Source organism: Oncorhynchus nerka, linkage group LG21 (assembly GCF_034236695.1).
Source record: "Oncorhynchus nerka isolate Pitt River linkage group LG21, Oner_Uvic_2.0, whole genome shotgun sequence".
Classification (NCBI taxonomy): domain Eukaryota; kingdom Metazoa; phylum Chordata; class Actinopteri; order Salmoniformes; family Salmonidae; genus Oncorhynchus; species Oncorhynchus nerka.
In genome coordinates, this window is record NC_088416.1 from 28,755,106 (window position 1) to 28,777,849 (window position 22,744).

Consider the following 22,744-nt stretch of genomic DNA (forward strand, 5'->3'; position numbering starts at 1 on the left):
ATTCCAGCCACACCTCTTGTTTATTTGTTTAACACATTTCATTGCACACTTTTAGGCCAAAGTGGCATACAAATGAATGTGCTGCTAAAGGTAGGAGATTCATTACCCTTTGAAAGTTTGGTTCTGTTCTATATCAATTTCCATTCAGACAATGACCTGAAACTCAGCATTAATTGAAAATCCTTATAGGGTTTGACTATATTACTATATTTCATAAATGTGTGATATTTAGTTACCAAGTTGTAATTGACCCCCTTCTCAGCATCTGAGACTGAGTGTTCCCACCTCATTTAGGTGCTCTTATTTAACCCCCTGTGCCCCTCCGACATTAACTTTAATGGAAATAGGGAACGTTAATGTTCTCACAGTACCTGGGGGTGGGGGGTGAATACCGCAGATGCCAGGGTAAAAACATTCCTTCAGGGTGAGGAAAGCCCCACAGATCCCCCTAAAAGTGTTCAAACATGTGTTTTCAATGTCCTCTCTATGTCGGGGCATATAAAAGCAGCATAGCAAGCTGGTTCTAAAAAAAGCCTGTAGCTCCTCACCTCTGACTTGGCCTATCCAGTGGGATGAATGGAGCTGGGCTAGCAGTGTTTATGGGGTCGATCATACAGGGGTTTACGTTGTTTGGCCTTTGTCTTTTGACTTCTGACACATGCCCTCCTAAGAGGCCACTGAGAGGAGTGAAGTGCAAACAAAGCTTATTGAAGAGTCGGGGAAGAAAGCTGGGCATGGTGGGAGAATGGGGGAGGAGACTGATATAGGAGAGAGAAAGGGAAAGGAATAGAGATGTAAAGAGAGGGAGACAAACTGATAGAGGAATAAAGAGAGAAAGGACTACCAGCAGATGGATATACAGTATACAGATTAAATGGAGAAAGAGGAAAAGGAAAAAAGACAAACGCATATAGGAGAAAAGGGGAGAATGTGTGGCATAGATTCTAGTCATCAGTAAGATGGAAGGAATGAGCAACATTAGTTTAGTGGAGAGAGAGGGGAGTCTGCGTAAGAAAGATGGATAGGGAAAAGGAGGGAGGATAAACCGGCATGGAGAGGCTTGGCCCAGGCAGCACTGAAACATCAAAGCCATGGGCATAGTCCCTCTGGTGACTGGGGAGAGAGACGGAAGGGGAGATGGAGAGAGAGAATCACACAGAGAGAGAAAGAAAGATAGGAGGGAGGCACCCTGGTAACGAGGGAGCGGAGCGAGATAAAGTGTGAATGCTGGAGAGAACGAGTGCGGCGCCCCAAGTCCCCCACTGCAGCATTCAAATCAAATTGTATTAGTCACATGCGCTGAATACAACAGGTGTAGATCTTACAGTGAAATGCTTACTTATGAGCCCCTAACCAACAATGCAGTTTAAAAAAAATTATGAATAAGAAATAAAAGTAAGTCATTAAAGAGCAGAAGTAAAATAACAATAGCGAGACTATATATATAAAGGGGGGTACCGGTACAGAGTGTGCGGTGGCGGTTAGTTGAGGCAATATGTACATGTGGGTAAAGTTATTATGTGACTATGCATAGATGATAACATCAGAGAGTAGCAGCTGTGTAAAAGAGGGGAGGGGGGGGCAATGCAAATAATGGACATTTGATTAGACGTTCAGGAGTTTTATGGCTTTGGGGGTAGAAGCTGTTTAGAAACCTTTTGGACCTTGACTTGGCACTCTGGTACCGCTTGCCATGCGGTAGCAGAGAGAACAGTCTGTAACTAGGGTGGCTGGAGTCTTTGGCAATTTCTAGGGTCTTCCTCAGACACCGCCTGGTATAGAGGTCCTGGATGGCAGGAAGCTTGGCCCCAGTGATGTACTGGGCCGTACGCATTACCCTCTGTAGTGCCTTGCGGTCAGAGGCCGAGCAGTTGCCATACCAGGCAGTGATGCAACCTGTCAGGATGCTCTCGATGGTGCAGCTGTAGAACCTTTTGAGGATCTGAGGACCCATGCCAAATCGTTTCATTCTCCTGAGGGGGAATAGGTTTGGTTGTGCCCTCTTCACAACTGTTTTAGCGTGCTTGGGTCCAGGTAGCCTAGTGGTTAGAGCATTGGGCCAGTAACCGAAAGGTTGCTGAACAAGGCAGTTAACCCACTGTTCCTAGGCCGTCATTGTAAATAATCAATTGTTCTTAGCTGACTTGCCTAGCTAAAATAATAATAACACTTTTTTTTTTTTAAGTTAGTTTGTTGGTGACGTGGACACCAAGGAACTTGAAGCTCTCAACCTGCTCCACTGCAGCCTTGTCGATGAGAATGGGGGCGTGCCCGGTCCTCTTTTTTCCTGTAGTCCACAATCATCTCCTTTGTCTTGATCACGTTGAGAGAGAGGTTGTTGTCCTGGCACCACACGGCCAGGTCTCTGACATCCTCCCTATAGGCTGTCTCGTCGTTCTCAGTGATCAGGCCTACCGCTGTTGTCATCTGCAAAGGATCAGCATGGCGGATGTGTTGTTACCTACCCTTACCACCTGGGGGAGGTCCGTCAGGAAGTCCAGGATCCAGTTGCAGAGGGAGGTGTTTAGTTCCAGGGTCTTTAGCTTTTTGATGAGCTTTGAGGGCACTATGGTGTTGAACACTGAGCTGTAGTCAATGAATAGCTTTCTCACATAGGTGTTCCTTTTGTCCAGGTGGGAAAGGGCAGTGTGGAGTGCAATCGTTTGCATCCTCTGTGGTATGCAAATTGGAGTGGGTCTAGGTTTTCTGGGATAATGGTGTTGTGAGCCATGACCAGCCTTTCAAAGCACTTCATGGCTACAGATGTGAGTGCTATGGGTCGGTAGTTATTTAAGCAGGTTACCTTAGTGTTCTTGGGCACAGGGACTATGGTGGTCTGCTTAAGATGTTGGTATTCCAGACTCAGACAGGGAGAGGTTGAAAATGTCATTGAAGATACTTGCCAGTTGGTCAGTGCATGCTCGCAGTACACGTCATGTTAATCTGTCTGGTCTTGCGGCCTTATGAATGTTGCCATGTTTAAAGATCTTACTCACATCGGCTGCGGAGAGCGTGATCACACAATCTTCCGGAACAGCTGGTGCTTTCATGCATGTTTCAGTGTTATTTGCCTCGAAGCGAGCATAAAATTAGTTTAGCTTGTCTGGTAGGCTTGTGTCACTGGGCAGCTCTCGGCTGTGCTTCCCTTTTGTAGTCTGTAATGGTTTGCAAACCCTGCCACATCCGACGAGCGTCAGAGCTGGTGTAGTCTGATTCAATCTTAGTCCTGTATTGATGCTTTGCCTGTTTAATGGCTCGTCGGAGGGCATAGCGGGATTTCTTACAAGCTTCCGGGTTAGAGTCCCGCTCCTTGAAAGAGGCAGCTCTAGCCTTTAGCTCAGAGCGTATGTTGCCTTCTGGTTGGGGTATGTACGTACGGTCACTGTGGGGGCGTCATCGGTGCACTTATTGGTGAAGCCAATGACTGATGGTGTACTCCTCAATGCCATCGGAGGAATCCTGGAACATATTCCAGTCTGTGTTAGCAAAACAGTCCTGTAGCTTAGCATCTGCTTCATCTGAACACTTTTTTTATTGATCTAGTCCCGGGTGCTTCCTATTTTAATTTTTGCTTGTAAGTGGAATCAGGAGGATAGAGGTATGGTCAGATTTGCCAAATGGAGGGTGAGGGAGAGCGTTCTCTCTGTTTACTGTGGGAGTATAGGAAATAATATGAGCTACAATCCTTTGGCCTTTGGGACTTTGTGGTGGTAGCTGGGGAATAGGCTGCCACAGTTCCTCATCCAATTGGAGACAATGTTCTGTTGGACGTCACCAAACTTCATGTAGGGATAGATGATTGTTGTGATTTATGTTCTGCCCAACAGAACTCAGTCCAGTTGCAAGCCTGGAAGTGATAATGGGACAACTGTCATGTCAAATAAGACAGTATGTCAGCTTATAAATACAGCCCTAGCCTGTGGCATCTTGTAAACTGGGGTCATTGTGAAATGGTGGATTGAATGACTGTATAGAAACCTTTGATAATCACACACACACGCCACTGACAGGAGAGGAGAGGAGTGATTCAGTGAGGGTCATTGCTCAGAGGGAGCAGGGAAGCAGTAGGTAGGGATGTTCTGGTCTGCTGTCCTTCTACACGCCTCAGGAGCAGAGCAGGGGCAGCCACCCACACTGGGCTCTGAACGAGAAGCTCTCCGCACTCACTCCATATATCCTCTTTCTTTACCTCTACCTCGCTCCCTCCCCTTTCCCTCTAGCTCATCTATTTCTCTCCTCTCTCTTGCCCTCCTCTTCCAACCACCTCCTCCTCAATCTCTACCTCCTGCCTCTCTCGTCGCTGTCTGCTCTCTTTCATCCTATGTAGTCAAGCTCACTTTCATAATGGCTCTGATCTCCTGGTTCAAATGCACTAGATTACTCCAACTGATAGAGAGGCTACCTTATGAGCCTTGACATTCTGTTCTGCAGAAATGCAAGCCTTCCACCCACTTTCCTTCTCTCTCTCTCTCCCAGCACATCTCTCACATAGCAATGACTATTAAAAATACATAAAACACAAACCCAACTCCACCTAAGCAACGTGGTAGAGTGTGAAAATGTCTCCGTAGTTCCACGTCAAGCCCCATGAGCTATGGCAGTGGCTACCCCCATGGACATTTATCATTGATTATGTTTTAAATATGTACAGTACCAGTCAAAGGTTTGGAAACACCTACTCATTCAAGGGTTTTTCTTTATTTTTGACTATTTTCTACATTTTAGAATAATAGTGAAGACTTCAAAACTATGACATAACACATATGGAATCATGTAGTAACCAAAAAAGTGTTGAACAAATCAAATATATTTTACATTTGAGATTCTTCAAATAGCCACCCTTTGCCTTGATGACAGTTTTGCACACTCTTGGCATTCTCCCAACCACCTTCATGAGGTAGTCACCTGGAATGCATTTCAATTAACAGGTTTGCCTTGTTAAGTTAATTTGTGGAATTTCTTTCCTTTTTAATGCATTTGAGCCAATCAGTTGTGTTGTGACAAGGTACAGAAGATAGCCCTATTTGGTAAAAGACCAAGTCCATATTACGTCAAGAACAGCTCAAATAAGCAAAGCGAAACAACAGTCCATCATTACTTTTAAGACATGAAGGTCAGAAAATCTGGAAAAGTTGAACGTTTCTTCAAGTGGAGTCACAAAAACCATCAAGCGCTAGGATGAAACTGTCTCTAACGAGGACCGCCACAGGAAAGGAAGACCCAGAGTTTCCTCTGCTGCAGAGGATCAAATGTTATTTGTATTATTGTTTCACTTGTCTTTTTGACCTGCACTGTTGGAGCTCTGAGCTTAAGAAATTCACTTTACCCTGCAATTACATCTGCGACCCTGTGCATGTGACTAATAAACTTGTCTAAAATCTAAGTCTAATACAGCTGCTCGCCCACACCAAGGTCCCCGCAAACCACCGTAAATCTGAGATCCCACTCGCCACATACCTGCTACAGTTTTAGCTGTATTGCAGTGGAAATGTAGTAGTCTGGGAGGGATCCCTGCCATAGGTAAAACGGACTACGGGTTGCAGTTTAGGTGAGTGGTGGGTAGAACTTATTTTCTTCCATTTAATTGTTGTTAGCACCAGCTAGCCCAGTGGTTCACAACTTTGTGGTATGCAGGGTTTTATTGAAGCCCATTAAAAAAAACAGGATTACATTATTTTCCTGACAGGAAGGAAGGAGGTGCGTTGTTAGTCCCTCCCTGTAACACGAGGTTATCTCTGTCATTCTCCATAAAGCTCTTATCCTAAAGATAAAAACTCTTTACTGCATTATCTTCCTACTCTTTTTTTTCTCCCTATTGAAAGACGGTGGTTTTTGGGACAACTGGAAGAGCTCTAGACTTGGGTATATTGTTAACAGAGAGGGGAACAACTAAACAAACTATCTGGAAAAGGGGTCGTCCGAGGAAGGAAGTGTGTTTGGTGTGTATGAGGTCACACGCTTTCACACAGGCTCTCACACACATACACTCTACCACGCTATAGCTACACACATTAGTTCACATTAGTCTTGGGCACTGACCGTTTTAAACCACTTCTGTTTGCTTTGGGTTGGATTTCAAATGGGTCTGGTTCGTAGTGGATCTCAATGGGGAGGTATGGAACTGATATGTTTGTATTTCCAAGGGTGTCTGTCGTTAGCATTAGCAATTTAGCATTCAGGTTTAGGCTGTTCAGTGATGCCTGGCTTTGTTTGACTAACTCTGTTTTTCTTCTCATCTGTTGCACCCATTTACCACACACACACAAACACACACATTAGCCACGAGTTCGGCCCACCTGGAGGACCTGGCCTACCTGGATGAGCAGAGACACACTCCCCTGAGGACCTCCCTCAGGATGCCCCGTCAGAACTCTGGGGCCGGGCGCTCCGGACACGACCTCAGAGGTAGGCCTCATATTACTCTGGGTGGGGGTGTGGTGGATAAGTGGGCTGGTTTAGGATCTGAATGGGCTTGTTTAGGATCTGAGTGTGTGGGATACTGGTGGGGGGGTGTAGATTGATGAGGAAATGGGGGTGGTGGCATTTTGGGGTGTGGGTCAGGGAGTGGAGGTGGGGTGATTTAGGGACTGGGGTTGTGAGGGGTAATTTTGTGGTGTGTGCTAAATCTGCTTCATCTTCCTATTTACTCCCACTCTACCTTGACCACTCTCAAAATCTCTGTGTGTGTGTGTGTGTGTGTGTGTGAGAGAGAGAGAGAGATTGTATATGTCTTGGAGTATACTTGTAAATCAGTGTGTTAGTAAGTATGATGAGTGTATATCTGTGTAGACATACTTGGTGCACTCAGTCCCTCTAAACCCCTATCCCTGCCTGTTATTGGGTGATGTAACCCTCCCTTTGGGCCTGGTACACCACACTCACGCACACACACCCTGGTTTACTTTAATCCGTCTCCCCTCCCAGATCAATGTTATCGACCTTCGCTCCTCACCACTCCCTGGCTCATCTGTCACTGCAGGGGTCCTGTCTGAGGTCCCATCACTCATGGCCAAGGCTTTTTAAGGCTTAAATCACACTCACACTAGCAAAGACACACACTGAACACACAATGAACACGCACAAACAGACTTGCACATGCACACACACACACACAGATATTCAGATATATACACACAAACGCACACACCCTATCTTTCTCCAATTCTCTATACCTCTCCCTCTATTCCTCCCACTCTATTCCCTACACTCTCTCTGACTGTATTTTTAGCCCCCTGCCTGTCACACTATCATGCTTACCACAGCACTTTCTCCCTAAGATCAGACCACACCGGGAATGAAAACTCATTGAGATATCGCCTTACCTTTGCCTTTCTTACTCCTCAGTACAGAACTACTGAACGCACACACTCTCACAACCTCTGCTCTGAGGCATATACAGAAAACATGGGCTCCAACAACAAGAAATATGCTCAAACGATATTTGTATGTGTCTGAGGCTTCATCCTAGGATCAGGGATGAAATATTGGGTGTGGCTCCCCACCACCCTGCTCCCTCCCTCCCTCTCACCATCCCCTCTCCTCTCCTCTGCTAGCTAGCTGCACCAACCCTCCCATCCATCTTCCCCTTTCTCTTCCTCTTTCCCTGCCCTTCCATTTCTCTCTCTCTCTTTCTCATGCTTTGTCTCTCTCTCCTCTCTTGCGTTGTCTCTCTCCTCTGTCCTCTGCCTCAGCTTCTGCTTACAGCCATGCCTGGCAATCTAACTCACGTAAGTGATGCTCCTCTCTTTCTCTTCTCCCATTATAAGGCATTATACTGTTCTACATCAGTTAATGCCACGTTATAATGATGTGCTTATTAAACTAGTGGTGCTGTATTAGTAGGAGGACAGTATCCCTCTACTACAATATGTTATCTAATCCCCTGCCCCCCCGCTCTGCTAAACATATGTACTTGTTATATACAGGCAGTATCTACCCATACACTTAGTAGTTCTGTTTCATTATGTAGTTCTTAGTATGAAGCCCAATGGTGGCGTTCACCCATGGTGTGTGTTATTCTGATGAACATCCCCCTCTATGGGTGAAAAGCTGACGTTGCACTGAGGAAATGACAATGACATCAAGTCCTGTGTCTTTTCCCTCACCTGTAATCTGTCCCCTTCCTCTCTCTCTCCAGTACGCTTTGCCCCCTACCGCCCCCCGGATATCGCCCTCAAGCCCCTTCTGTTCGAGGTGCCCAGCCTGACAGCTGATTCGCTCTTCACCGGGAGGGAGTGGCTCTTCCAGGAAGTGGACGCCCGTCTTCATGGCGACGACTCGGCAGCCAATCGAGGTGTGGTTGTCGTGGGCAACGTGGGCTTCGGCAAGACTGCCATCATCTCCCGCCTGGTGGCACTCAGCTGCCACGGCAACCGCATGAGGCAGATCGCCTCGGACAGCCCCCACGCCTCGCCCAAACGTATGCTTATACCGTCCTACAGGAGTGTGTGTGTATAACAATGCTGGCTGCTGCTAGAGGGCCTGTTGTACTGGGCAGTGGTGGAAAAAGTACCCAATTGTCATACTTGAGTAAAGGTATAGAGATACCTTAATAGAAAGTTACTCAAGTGAAAGTCACCCAGTAAAATACTCCTTGAGTAAAAGTATTTGGTTCTAACTATACTTAAGTATCAAAAGTAAATGGAATTGGTAAAAGTAACATAAGTAAAAGTATAAATAATTTCAAATTCATTATATTAAGCAAACCATATGGTACCATTTTCTTGTTTTTAAAATGTAGATAGCCAGGGGTACACTCAGACATAATTTACAAATTATGCATTTGTGTTTAGTGAGTCTGCCAGATCAGAGGCAGTAGTGATGACCATGTGTTCTCTTGATAAGCGTGTGAATTTGACAGTTTTCCTGTCCTGCTAAGCATTCAGCATGTAACGAGTACTTTTGGGTGTCAGGGAAAATGTATGGAGTAAAAAGTATATTATTTTGGGGGGGGGATGTAGTAGAGTAAAAGTTGTCAAAAATATGAATAGTGAAGTACAGATACCCCCCAAAAATACTTTAGTATTTTAAAGTCATTAGACACTGGGCATGTGTCTTAAGATGCGAATAAAAAGCATTCGTGTCTGTGTAAATAATGCACACAGTAACTGCACTCAACTCCCTCCTTTCTCTCTCTTCCCCCCTCTCACACTCTCACTCTCTCTCGCTCTCTCCCCCCCTCCCTCCCTCTCGCTCTCTCACTCTCTCTCAGATGGAGAGACCCTGCCCCTCACCCAGCCCCAGCACTCCCATGGCACCCTGGGGGGCAGCTGCCCTGGCACGCCCGAGATGAGGAGACGCCAGGAGGAGGCTTTACGGCGGCTCGCCTCACAGGTACAGTACTACTACACCACCACACCACTCAGTAGTCTTAAGTACCATTCAAAACCCCCTGACTAGCTGGGTGAATCCTTGCTAAGAGGTACATGTCTGGTTTACACTATGTTCTATTTTTATTTGAACGTTCTACACCGGTGTGCCTTACTGAACGTGGCCCGGATTCAACTAATTAACTGGTCATTGAGACATTGCTAAGGGGGAAGGTGTGTTGATGCTGTCAAAGCCTGCTCACCTGCTCCTTTGTTCTTCAGTGTCAGCAGCTTTTTCCTACAGCGTCTCTGGTCTGGTAACTGTCTCTGCCCTCTGACCTCCTTGTGGCCTTGTTCTCTCCCTTCTCACTCTATTATTCATTCTCTCTATCCGCTGCCGCTCTTCTCTCATTCTCTCCGTTATCTGCATTCTGTTCATTCTACATCCTTTTCTCTCTCCATGCTCTCTCCCTATGTCCTTAACCCATCCTGTCTAGCAACACTGATGCTAATATCTTCCTTTAGTCTCTTAGCACTCTCTCTCTCCCTCTTCCTCCATCCACTGTCAACTCCTGCTATCCAATCTGGCTCTTCATTCCGTCTCTTTTTCTCTGTCTCTCTCTCTCTCCATTCCATTTTCATGACTGGTGGTGTTGTGCAGACACAGAAGAAAAACAAAAGGGTAGCTCTCACTCCCCCCCCATCTCTCTCTCTTCTGTCTCTATCTTGTTTCCTCTGTCTCTCTGTGCTATGGCCTAATGAAATATGCATAGGCCCAGGGAGCAGTGTTCCAGCCAAGCCATTAGATCCCCTTAGCGGCCACATGCATTCTTAATGATAGCCTGCTCCAGTGGTTGACCCACACACACACTTTCTACACACACTTTACACTCACACTACACACAACTCTACCACACACAAGCATCACAAATACTACACACATCCCTGTGGATGTCAGTTGCCAGAAGTATACGGCTATGAATCTGTGTATGACCTTCGGAGTGAAGCTCTCTAATCTAGTCTGAAATGTTCCTGAGGGAAGCTTTACGTTGGAGCCAGTCTGTGAAGCCTACTGGCTTTCTTCAGCACTCCAAGTCCACTCTATCCAAGGCGGCGCTGTATTATACTGTACATTCAACTACAGATCTAGGATCAGACTGCCTAACCTTATCCATCAAGGGGGTTAAAAATGATCTGATCCTGGACCATTTCACCACCCCCAGGGTCTTAGTGCCAGTCAACTCCTCTGACACACTAGAGACAAAGACCTGACAGTCACAACAAGCTACACAGCAGTCATCACTCTTCAATGAATAATGTAACATGGTATTGTTTTTCAACAATGTTTTAATGAAGCCTCAATCTGTAGCTGTGCTTCAGTCTGCTTTAACTCTCTTGTGTCATAAAGATAATAGTGGTTAGTTGGCACAGAATGTCACCTAGGCCTGTTTGGTTCGTGTTTTATTTGATTGTTACGTGCTGAAGATTCAAGACGGAATATATTTGTGTGGGTTGATTTGCACCCTCTTCAAATCCAATTTTTTTGGTCACATACACGTTTAGCAGATGTTATTGCATGTGTAGCGAAATGCTTGTGGATTCAGTTAAATGTACCTCTCTCTTTGGAAAAATAAAGTGTGATAATCAGAGGTATCTGGATAAAATATATTTTCAATTTCAATGGGATCACCTATATAAAAGTAATATTTTTTTATTTTTTTATCTCACTTCCACTCTCTATCGCCCCCAGGTGGTGGCATACCACTACTGCCAGGCGGACAATGCCTACACGTGCCTGGTGCCAGAGTTTGTCCACAACGTGGCGGCTCTGCTGTGCCGGGCACCCCAGCTCATGGCCTACAGGGAGCAGCTGCTACGGGAGCCCCACCTGCAGAGCACCCTCAGTCTGCGCTCCTGTGTCCAGGACCCCCTCAATGCCTTCAGGAGGGGCGTGCTGGAGCCCCTCGACGTCCTGCACAGAGGTCAGGGGTGTTCAAGGGTTTATGGAACTGCACAGGAGCTGTGCATTTGATAAACTGTTATTTTCTCTCAGGGTTTGGGCCAGCTCCATTCATGTTTTCCAAAAAACAACAAAATGCCCCATCTCAGTAGTTAATAGTCAATTCTTTCCACTCCTTGTCCTGATAAACAACCTTGTTGTCTTTGTGTTCATCAGAGAGGAAGATAGCATGTGAGGAGGACCTGATCATTCTGGTAGATGGGCTGAATGAGGCAGAGTTCCACAAGCCGGACTACGGCGACACCATCACCTCCTTCCTGTGTAAGACCATGGAACGCTTTCCTCCCTGGCTCAAACTGGTGGTCACCGTCAGGACCTCCCTACAGGAGATCACACATCCCCTCCCGTTCCACCGTATCTCTCTTGACCGCCTGGAGGAGAATGATGCCATAGACCAGGACCTGCAGGTAGGGTTCAGGTTTACACCAAACCATCTGTCTGACGTCTTTACTCTCTGATAGTCATCTCTCACTCCAACCTCAATCATTGTAGTAAAAGTAGTCAACCGTGATTTAAAAGGATTATCAACTATTGTGATAAAAGTGGTCATGGTGATAGTATTACCCCCCCCCCAAGTTATCATGATGCTGAACTCCTTTTTCTTCCCGACCTGCAGGGCTACCTGCTGCAGAGGATACAGGGCAGTGCTGAGATCCAGAGCAACGTGTCTCTCAACGGGCGTCTGGACAACGCAGCCTTCGCCAAGCTGAGCACCCACCTCAAGGCCCTGAGCCGCGGCTCCTACCTCTACCTGAAGCTGACGCTAGACCTCATCGAGAAGGGCTACCTGGTGCTCAAGAGCTCCAGCTTCAAGGTGAGTCTGTGTCTCGGTCCTGGAGCTATATACTGTATGTCTCAAGGTTTTTGCTTGTGTTCCATACTCTGCCTGTTTGTCTGTTTATCTCTCTCTGTGAAAGTTTTTATGATGTTTCCTTACAAAACTGACCCGAGGTGTTTCTCCATGTCTCCCCCCAGGTGGTGCCGGTGAGCCTGGCTGAGGTGTACCTGCTGCAGCTCAACATGCGTTTCCCCACCCAGTCGTCCTTCGAGCGTGCCCTCCCCCTGCTCAATGTGGCCGTGGCCTCCCTCCACCCCCTCACGGACGAGCAGGCGTATGGGGCAGTGAATGCTGGTGCCGTGCGAGGCCCCGCCCTGGACTGGGAAGATTTCCAGGGGCGACTGGAGCTGCTATCGCCCTTCCTGGTGCGGAGGAGGGACGGAACACGTATGTTCACACACCCCTCCTTCAGGGAGTGGCTCATCTGGAGGGAGGACGGGGAGAAGACCAAGTTCCTCTGTGACCCGAGGTAGGGAGACACTGGTCCCCTGAGAGGAACAAACAGACCCTCTGCAAAGCCAGTGTGTACCTGGAACATCAATGTTTACAGCTTGAATTTGTGGAGCTTTCTGTTCTTAATTTCTCTCCCTCTCTCTACATCTTATCTTTCTCCACTTTCCCTATTTTCTTCCTCCCTTCTCCTCCTCGCCATCTCTCTGTCACTGTAGGAGTGGCCACACACTCCTGGCCTTCTGGTTCTCACGTCAGGAGGGCAAACTGAACCGGCAGCAGACCATAGAGCTGGGCCACCACATCCTCAAAGCACACATCTTCAAGGTAACGACACACCACCACAAAATCACTACAGCATGCTAGCACACCTCCAACATCTGGGTCAATAGGTTCTACCCACTGTGCAGTAACACTGTTGTTGATATTACTGTTATCTTCTCCACAGGGCCTGAGTAAGAAGGTTGGGGTCTCCTCGTCAGTCCTGCAAGGGCTGTGGGTCTCTTACAGCACAGAGGGGCTCTCCACTGCTCTGGCCTCACTGAGGAACCTTTACACACCCAACATCAAGGTACTGGACACACACTCACAACAGCAATGGCCTAACCAAAGCACTATTACATTAAATGTTTGGTGTATTGGTTATATGTCTGACACTCCTCCCTCTAGGTGAGCCGTTTGTTGGTCCTAGGCGGCGCCAACGTTAACTACCGTTCTGAGGTTCTGAACAACGCCCCATTGCTGTGTGTCCACGCCCACCTGGGCTACGCGGAAACAGCCGGCCTGCTGCTGGAGAACGGAGCGCACATAGACGGGGAGTCCGACAGCGGCCTCACCCCGCTGGGCTACGCCGCCGCCGCTGGACACCTGTCCATCGTCACTGCGCTCTGCGCCTGCAAGGCCAAGGTCAGGGACCAACCACCACTACTGTGCATACTGTCACTTTGGCAATTGAGGTTTATTACAACAGCATTATGATGCATTTACACAACACAATATAACTCTCTGGTAGAAAAATGTACCAATAGGTATTTTTGAACACTGTCTGCATGTGACGTCTGTGTGTGTGCATGTGTATAATGACCCTCTCTCTCCCTGTGTGTAGGTGGACCACCTGGACAGGAACGGTCAGTGTGCGCTGGTGCACGCTGCACTGCGAGGACACCTGCAGGTGGTCAAGTTCCTGATGCAGAGTGACTGGAACCCTGACGGACAGCCTCAAGGAGCCTTCACCAAGAGTCACGCTGTCCAGCAGGCCCTTATAGCAGGGGCCAGCATGGGATACACAGAGGTACACACACACACACACACACACACACTGTACACACACTAGGTCTGAATGTTGTCTCCTGTACAGATCGCCTCTTACCTATTGGACCTGCCAGAGAAGGATGAGGAGGAGGAGGAGCGAGCACAGATCAACAACTTTGACACACTCTGGGGAGAGACTGGTACGTGTTATATTAGTTTGTTTGTGTATGACTGTATCAAAGTCTGTCGAATGCTTTTACCCACACTGACCCTGGCTTCCCTCTCTCCCACTGTAGCGCTGACTGCAGCAGCAGGCAGGGGGAAGCTGGATGTGTGCAGGCTGCTGTTGGAACAAGGGGCAGCGGTTGGACAGCCTAACCGCCGGGGCATCGTGCCTCTCTTCAGCGCTGTGCGCCAGGGACATTGGCAGGTGGGTGGGCACTTTTGAATTTCGCACCCATTTATTATTTCAAGTCACCAAGCCATGCAACTTGAATTTGAAATATTAAAATACACTACTAGCAATGATAGAGTACAATGGTGACAAAAAAATACTAACGTAGCTACATGCTATCTGGTTTCTTCCTCCTCAGATAGTGGACCTGCTGTTGAACCATGGAGCTGACGTCAACATGGCAGACAAGCAGGGCCGCACACCCCTCATGATGGCCTCCTCAGAGGGCCACCTCGGCACAGCGGAGTTCCTACTGGCACAAGGTCAGAGTTCAGTTCATCCTCAACATCACCACCACACACTCTACTACTCTCATTGGTTCAGAGTAACTAGCGTAAAAGTACAAAGGCAACTGCAAAAGTGTAGGTTTGACTTGCACATGGGCAACATGTAGCAAATATATAAAGTATGTGTAATATTTAGTAATGGACAAAAACAGCTGCCAAGTCGCCATGTTATGACCCTGGCTGCCATGGAAACATGACCTTTAACCCCCTCTTGCAGGTGCGTCTCTGGCCCAGATGGACAAGGAAGGTCTGACTGCTCTGAGCTGGGCGTGTCTGAAGGGCCACATGCCATTGGTGCGCTGCCTGGTTGAGAGGGGCGCGGCCACTGCCCACGCCGATAAGAGTGGACGCACCCCCCTGGACCTGGCCTCTTTCTACGGAGACTCAGAAGTGGTAAGTGGTCGTTGGTCGCCACGTTGATGACCTCCCCATGGCAGTGCAGCACGGAGAAAGTTTTCACTGTTGTTGATTGGAATAAGTACCTGAAGGTAGAATGCTCTTCTGTTCTTTCTCTCCTCCTCCTCTTCATTTTCCCCCTCAAATTTTCTTCATCCTTTAAACTCCCATCTTCCCTCTCTTATTCCCCCCGCCCGTCTGTCTCCAGGTGCAGTATCTGGTGGACCACGGGGCGATGATAGAGCATGTGGACTACAGTGGGATGCGACCTCTGGACCGGGCCGTGGGCTGCAGGAACACCTCTGTGGTGGTGGCTCTGCTCAAGAAGGGAGCCAAGATGGGTACGAACTGGCTAGAGGTCACTAGTCACACACAGATTTAAAAACACTGGTGTAAAGGACTGTCTTCTAATTGTGCAATATTGTTCTACTTTAGCTTCAACTTTAGTCAGTTACAGTTCTATTCAGTATACTGGTGTTTCCCCTCGGTAGGACTATAGTGGCCATTGACTCCTAGAATGTTGTCAACTACTGCCTGAATCTCTTCCCTATGTGGTTTGGTGCTCACCAAGGCTTCGCCATGCCTTCCTCCCCAGTCACCACTAACCCCCCTCCTCCGTTTCCACCATGTTTATAATGGTGGATGTGAGGCCCCTCCCTCTGCTCCTACTGCTGCTGACATTGCTGTTGCACCTTTTTCTTTTGCTGACACACTTTTTTGGCCACAGCTTCTCACTTCTGCCTCTTTCTGTTCTTTTCTTCATCTCACTCACTCCCTCCTCCCTACTCACTCACTTTTCACTTTCTCGCTCTCACTTTCTCGCACACACACACACACACACACACTCTCTCTCTCTTGGTTCCTCTTATTGGGTTGGTTACATTATATTTCCTCTCATTTCACCCACCTAACTCCCTTCTCTAACCTGTCACTCATAACCCTGGCTCCGCCCCCTCTCCGTAATCAGGATATCAGACTCTTCCCAGTCGACCCCGAGGTAACACACAGTTTGCCCGCTCTCTGTATACATCTCTGATCTCACTCTCTCATCCTCTTTTTTTTACCCTCCTTTCTCTTTATATGTGGCTTTGTGAAGTGAGCTAACCATTCAAGTCATCCACTGCCGATAAGAGATTGTGACACAAACACCACAAGGCCCACAGTCCATGCATTCCCCCTGCTGGTGGGAAGCCATAAATGCATGTGTGAACCCCCTCTGCTCTGGCATGGCTTGTGCTTGCCTGTCCCCCGTACACATAGCATGCAGAATAACACAGAATAACTCTGGCTAATAATGAGATATTATTGTATATTCATGTTGGGTGAGATTGGCATTGGCGCATAAATAAGTTGATCGTTTTCCCAGTGGCTTTACTAGAGATTAAGTTATTGATTCTGTACTTGAGTTAGATCCTTCCTGCACCAGGTATGACATCAATATCTATGTATCCATCTGTTAGCTGAGCGCTTAAATGGCACATGCAGGGGCAAAGAAACCCCAAACCTGTCTGTCTCAGTAAGTCACGCCATATTTATCTTGGGTAGAGCTTCATCATCATCTCGACCTCTCAACTGGTTTCGCTCCACTCCGAGGTGAAGTTGCCCCTACCTACAAATCTAGGATCAGTTTGCGCTCTCCAAATGCTAACGTAAACCATTAATGGAGGGGAAAAACAAAACAGACCTTAGATCAGCATCTAGGGGCAACTTCACCCTACTCCTTTCTGTCTTGCCCTTCTCATTGTCGGTCCTTGTACTCTGAGACACGCCCCCTCTTCCTGTCATTGCCACTCTCCTCCGGCCACTTCCCGTTACCCATCATGCCCCCTGCTGTCTTCCGCCAGGTCCGGCCACCTGGGCCATGGCCACCTCCAAACCCGACATCATGATCGTCCTGCTCAGCAAGCTGATAGAGGAAGGAGATGGTTTCTACAAGGTCAGCCCTTCCTAGAATATAGCGATATAGCACAGTGGTCATTGAGGGCTACTGTTGTGGTGCCAAACCGTACTAGTCTCTCGCCTTTCTGAGGGTTTTTTCTTCTACCCGTCCTGTAGAAAGGTAAAGTGAAGGAGGCGGCCCAGCGGTACCAGTACGCCTTAAAGAAGTTCCCCCGCGAGGGCTTCAGCGAGGACCTCAAGACCTTCAGAGAGCTCAAGGTGTCCCTCCTCCTCAACCTGTCCCGCTGTCGGAGGAAAATGAATGTGAGTGACACTCCACTGCACCCTCCTCTATCCCCTCACCCCACCTGGCTGTGACAGGAGCTGCTTTTTTTGCTTACACTCAACAGCATTACCATCTGCAAGGTTTACCAAGACATTACAATACAAAACAACTTTATTATCCCTCATTGGGATGTATGCTTGTTCATTGTGCTTACAATACAACGACCCAAACAAAGATATTTAGCTCCTCTGATAGATTATAAAACCGCACGCGGATTTAAGCAGTGTAAAAATATTGGTTTCAAAAGGTTGACAGCGATATTGTGCAAAAATGTACAGTAGATCAGACTTCAACATAATAGCTGAAGGTAAATCTCCCTCAACCATAGCCTCATCTAACCTAGGCCCATATCCCTGCATCTTCCATTCCCTCTTATAGTTTGCTTGGTTTTGGTTTGTGTTTGTAGCTCTGGTAACTTTAGAGGAGGTGAAAGGGGAGGTTGGTTTGGGTCAGAGCCATAGTGGCCAGCTGAGGTTCTAATGACAGAGCAGTGCAACAGCGGTTTCTGTGCGTGTGAATGTGTTTGTCTTTTGTGTCTGTATGTCTCTGAAAGTCTGTGTCCTGTGTTTGTTCATATCAATGTTTTTAATTGCTCAATTTACATGGTATCGTCATGGACTCGTGTATTCTTTTTTATTCGTCAGTGTCGTCCATTTGTCTTTCAGTTTTTTTTTCTTGGGTGTCTTCTATCTGAACCCAAGTTTCCATCGATCTCATCGACTCAGTTATTCACTTCTGTTTTACTCTGGATGGTTATATGTATGACTGATACAAGACTCCTGAATGATTCATGTTTGACTCTGTACATGGTTCTATGTACGACTCATCTATAACCTTTTTTCCATTCATCTCTTGACTCATTTTTGACTCACCTCTTGACTCATTTCTGACTCATGTACCGCTCCACGCGTGGCTCTGTGAATGACTGTCGGCCCTGTTGCTGTTGTTGCTTGCAGGACTTTGGGATGGCTGAGGAGTTTGCTACCAAGGCGCTAGAGTTGAAATCCAAATCGTACGAGGCCTTTTACGCCAGAGCCCGCGCCAAGCGCAGCAGCAGGTAACCGTAGCGACGGGGAGAACAGGGAGGCGGAGGCCTAGCGCAGAGTGAGCTCAGCCTTAGGATCCAATTGGGCCCTCATGTCACATGATCACCAGGTTTCCAATGCGCTGTAGACAGATGACTACAGGGGGACATAATAGAGTTCATGAGCATTTTGGCCATGTTTTTCACCCTATGTCATGTTGAGTGGTTTTTATGTCTGCTTACACATCCTGTATCCCCTTAGCCCTATGACTTGTTCATTCTCTTGCTCATTGTCATGGCTCATTTTTTTTATGTTTTAGTGTACTTTGCCCGACTACTATGTGAGGGCAAGTAGTTTGAACAGTTGTGGTGCTGTCATTTTGACCACATGCTACTCCCTCAGTCTTTGGTTTCATGCTTTGTGGTGCTCATCTGTACCCCCTCCACCTCTCCTGCTCCTCCCTCATAATGCTTTCTCTTCTTTCTCAATCTCCCTCTTTTCTCTCTTGATATTCCCCTCTTCACCCCCTTGTGTATCCACCTCAGGCAGTTCCACGCAGCCCTGGAGGACCTGAATGAGGCCACCCTCCTTTGCCCCAACAACCGGGAGATCCAGCGCCTGCTGCAGAGGGTGGAGGAGGAGTGTCTTCAGTTCGAGGAGCAACAGGAGCTGGACCCTCCCCCATCCCCTCCCAGAGAGCAGGCCCCGCCCCCTCCCCAGTCCCTGCCCCCTCCCCAGTCCCTGGAGCCCCGCCTGGAGGACATGCAGCCAGTGCAGGACCTGTTTGAAGAGGACGAGGACTACCTGGAGCAGGACCTAGAGAGCCTCCCCATGGGCATGACTCCCGAGACCCGCTCTAGCCCCTCTGGCCTGCCCCTCATCCAGAGCCTGCTGCCCTCCCCGGGCCACCGCAACTCGCCCTACCTCTCCAGAGGCCCCTCCATGGTCCAGGCTTTCGAGCTGCCCCCTAGCCCCCCTTCCATGTCCTCCCCCACGCGCCAAGGCTACCAGTCCTCCTCCCCATCACTTTCCCCGACGCACCAGAGCTCCCACTACCGGCCTAGCCCTCCGCACACCTCCACAGCCCACCAGGCTTCCGCTACGCAGTACAACTTCAGCCCACCACCTTCGCCTCTCCGCCGGGGGCAGTACCACGCCAGCCCCACCTCAGAGAGCGGAGGAGGTCTGTACCGGCCACAGTCGGCCTCAGCCCGCTACCAGTCGGAGCAGATACCCGGCCGGCCGAAGTCTCCACTGTCTAAGATGAGCAGCCAGCGCTCCTTCCAGCTGCCCTCCCAGCAGCAGCCTCCCCAGCAGGGCCAGTGGCTGCAGCCTGCCAAGGCCCAGATCGTACGCACCAACCAGCCCAGCTCCGCTGTGCACTCCAGTGCTGTGCTGGGCACCAGTGCCTACAGCCAGATGGCCCACTCCATGAGCACCCGCCTCCCCCCCGACCTGGCCGAGCTGGGGGACGGAGTGAATATATTCCCCAGTGCCCTGGAAGGGAGGCCCACGCTGCAGGTGCAGGCCAGCCTCAGTGCAGGAGCACTGTACCAACATGGTGGGATCCAGATGGTCCCAATGGAGGACGAGCTCCCCCAGCGGCCCTCCTCAGCTTACCGGCCTGGAGGTCCGCGCTACAGCCAGGCCCCCCAGATCAGCCGCAGCCAGTCGGCAGCGTACTACCCTGTCTCACCTCAGATGGAGATGGAGTTAGAGATGGAGCACCAGGCGGCGCTGGGATCACCGGAGAACCCCCACGGCTTGCGCCGACCTGTCAGTGCCACCAACGCAGAGCCAAAGCCACACGCACCCACTCCCCGGCCCCTCATGCACTCCCAGAGCGTAGGCCTCCGCTTCTCCCACTCCAACACAAGCCTGGGTGGGGTCTCTGCAGCTAATCTAGTCCCAGGCTTCCGTGGCTCCACCTCAGCCCAGCAGATGGAAATCCCTCTACAGCTGTCCTACGAGGATGGTAGTGTCTACTGCGACGACCTGTCGCCTGTGTCTCATCCACAGTGCAGCGACATAAGGGTGGTGGGAGGGACGTACCCAGACAAGGCGCTCCGCTCCAGAAACACACCTTTCATGGGCGTTGTCGACAAGACGGCGCGGACTCACCAGTACCTGCCACCACAACCGCAGACAATAGGGCGCTCCTGGGCCATCTCTTCCCTGGACACGGTAGTGACAAGCTCCACCACTTCTCCAGGGAACATTGGCCCTCAGCATGGCTACAGCCAACAGCCCAGCCTGGGACACATCGCCTACTACAACCGCACCAACAACGCCCACAACGGACACCTCCTGGACGATGACTACTACCAGCCGCCAGCTAACAGCTCACGGGATGGCAGGGCAGATGGCATGGGCCGTGTGAGCCAGGTGCCATCCTACCCAGACGTCAAGGTGGCCCGGATGCTGCCTGTGGCCCAGGCCTACCAGGACAGCGAGTACATGCAGCACTCCAGGGACAGGCAGGGCCCCACGTCCCCTATCAAACCAAAGAGACCTTTCGTGGAGTCAAACGTTTAGGGAGGGACTGAGGGAGAGGACTGATAAGCCTGCAGATATTTTGATTTGCAATGACTTAGAGACAACCCCAAGGGTATGTGATGAGACTGGGAAGGCAACACTACTGCAGACAAACACATTTAAACTCTCCTCCCGTCCATCTTCTTTGCCTCTGTCCTTCAAAGCCATTTACTATGGATGAATACAAGAAAGCCTAAAACTGCAGTTTGCCAGGTGAATCCAACACCTCCAGTACTCCAGAATATGTTGGCCTTCTGTTTGCAGAGTAGTTTGTATAGTCAGTGGAGGGGGCAGGGATGATCCACAACTTTAGGAACTGGAGTCTGTTGGAAAAGCATGTAGGAGGACTAATACCACACACCTTGACCTGGACACCTCCAGATCTCAAGCAGGGGAGACTGCTGCTTGCCGTTTTCTCCCTGCCCCTCAATGCCTGTCCTGGGATGGTCACACTCAAGCCATGGGCACTTCCCTGCTTAACCTGTTGAAGTCCAAACTCTCAATGCCTTCTTCAGAATAACTCAATAGAAGGCCGCCCTTCACTAAGACCATGTTCTCTGCTGTAAATGTGACTGAAAAGAGACTTCAACATACTTGTACATAGGAAAAGCAACACAAAAAAAAAGTAATATTTATCATTTAAGTTATGTTTGTAAATACATTATATATATTATTTCCATTGGATTGTATTTTTTTTTCTTTGCTCAAAAAGTGATATGCAGCAGAGGCTTTGTGAAGCTTTTGGGAAACGGGCATTTCTTATTTTCCAATAACTTGAATGTTTCCTTTTACAGTTGAATTATCTCTACCAGCCAAATCTGCAGTTATTCAAACATAACACTGTACTACATACACTTTTGGCCACTAAAGGGTCAAAGATGTTGGCAGCATGCACACATGACTTCAACTGACCCAAGTGGTCATTGAAGGACTATTTTTATCCGTCCATAAAACAATGGAAATTAGGTGGTCAGACGTCGTCTTCAATATAGAACAGAAATAGGTCCAAAGCTAATATGTAGGTTAAGGATGTAAACCGAGTTATCAATTGTTGTAGTCAGCCTATATATATTCAGAAACGTACAAAACCATCCAACGTCTACATTTTGGTTACACTTTCTTTACAGTGCATTTTCATGAAACTAGATATGTTTTGAAAAAATACACTAAAGAAAGTGGTGTCAAGACTAGGCTACATTACGATCTATCTATACAAGGTTGTCAATTGTAATGGATTTCAGGCAACACCCTTTATCCCCTACTGACACTTAGTATGAACAACAATCAGTTGAACAGATACTTCTCTTACAAGAACATATGAACCCCTTATCTGTGAAGTTGACATTTTTACTCAGTCATTTGTTACTTTAAAATGTCAAACATTTAGGCTAACAGTTTTATTATTTACTGTGTATTGGTGTGCTTGATTGTTTGGTAATAGGTGGAGCCTCTGATCAGACTGTTCATAAACACTCCAACCAGGAAGTTAATGAGCCAGTTGATTGATATTAACAAGCGGTGCATCCAAAGGTTAACCCTACATCTGAGCCTGTTGCAGGAGGGACTTATCCCTACAGTCAATACCCTCATGTCTGGATTAACACCCAAAATAACATTTATTTTCAATAAACTTTTTTTTATAGTTTGTGTAAATAATTGTACATGCTGTGCTGCATAGAAATGCATGTTTGTTCTCTGCTTACTCCCATGCTGATATAAACATGTAATATTTGTTTGTATAGCAGTTATCAATATTTGGAGAGGGAGGCAGAATCTTTTTTTAATTGTTTTTTTGGGCTTGCTGAGCAGAGTTCTGTAAATTGTCTGTATATGTGAGTTGTGTTTTTGAAACGAGAAGGTAATAAGAAACATGCAATTGTAAAATGTACTTATTTAAAACTGGTTACCACTTCAAGGAAAATAAATGTGGGTCGGCTCTTACTTTTAGCTTGTTCA

At 48.1% G+C, this 22,744-nt stretch overlaps 1 protein-coding gene across 3 annotated transcripts in view; it reads left to right on the forward strand.

The window, feature by feature from the left end:
* LOC115104256 (protein TANC2-like) overlaps nucleotides 1–22,729 on the forward strand; it is a 145,317-nt gene extending 122,588 nt beyond the window's left edge. The window contains exons 1-22 of one of the 3 annotated variants that reach the window (XM_065006519.1): nucleotides 4–5,939; nucleotides 6,280–6,405; nucleotides 7,692–7,727; nucleotides 8,138–8,419; nucleotides 9,212–9,333; nucleotides 11,059–11,290; nucleotides 11,485–11,729; nucleotides 11,939–12,142; nucleotides 12,304–12,635; nucleotides 12,835–12,943; nucleotides 13,065–13,187; nucleotides 13,286–13,522; nucleotides 13,722–13,907; nucleotides 13,974–14,067; nucleotides 14,164–14,297; nucleotides 14,461–14,584; nucleotides 14,826–15,001; nucleotides 15,213–15,345; nucleotides 16,849–16,940; nucleotides 17,060–17,206; nucleotides 18,185–18,285; nucleotides 18,799–22,729. In XM_065006519.1, coding sequence (XP_064862591.1) covers nucleotides 6,357–6,405; nucleotides 7,692–7,727; nucleotides 8,138–8,419; nucleotides 9,212–9,333; nucleotides 11,059–11,290; nucleotides 11,485–11,729; nucleotides 11,939–12,142; nucleotides 12,304–12,635; nucleotides 12,835–12,943; nucleotides 13,065–13,187; nucleotides 13,286–13,522; nucleotides 13,722–13,907; nucleotides 13,974–14,067; nucleotides 14,164–14,297; nucleotides 14,461–14,584; nucleotides 14,826–15,001; nucleotides 15,213–15,345; nucleotides 16,849–16,940; nucleotides 17,060–17,206; nucleotides 18,185–18,285; nucleotides 18,799–20,788 — 5,148 coding nt within the window. In that variant the 5' untranslated portion in view covers nucleotides 4–5,939; nucleotides 6,280–6,356 and the 3' untranslated portion in view covers nucleotides 20,789–22,729. Of the gene's footprint in view, nucleotides 1–3; nucleotides 5,940–6,279; nucleotides 6,406–7,691; nucleotides 7,728–8,137; nucleotides 8,420–9,211; nucleotides 9,334–11,058; nucleotides 11,291–11,484; nucleotides 11,730–11,938; nucleotides 12,143–12,303; nucleotides 12,636–12,834; nucleotides 12,944–13,064; nucleotides 13,188–13,285; nucleotides 13,523–13,721; nucleotides 13,908–13,973; nucleotides 14,068–14,163; nucleotides 14,298–14,460; nucleotides 14,585–14,825; nucleotides 15,002–15,212; nucleotides 15,346–16,848; nucleotides 16,941–17,059; nucleotides 17,207–18,184; nucleotides 18,286–18,798 lie in introns of those variants that run through there. The other 2 variants (XM_065006517.1, XM_065006518.1) reach the window with 2 other exon arrangements.
* Nucleotides 22,730–22,744: the final 15 nt, after the last annotated feature.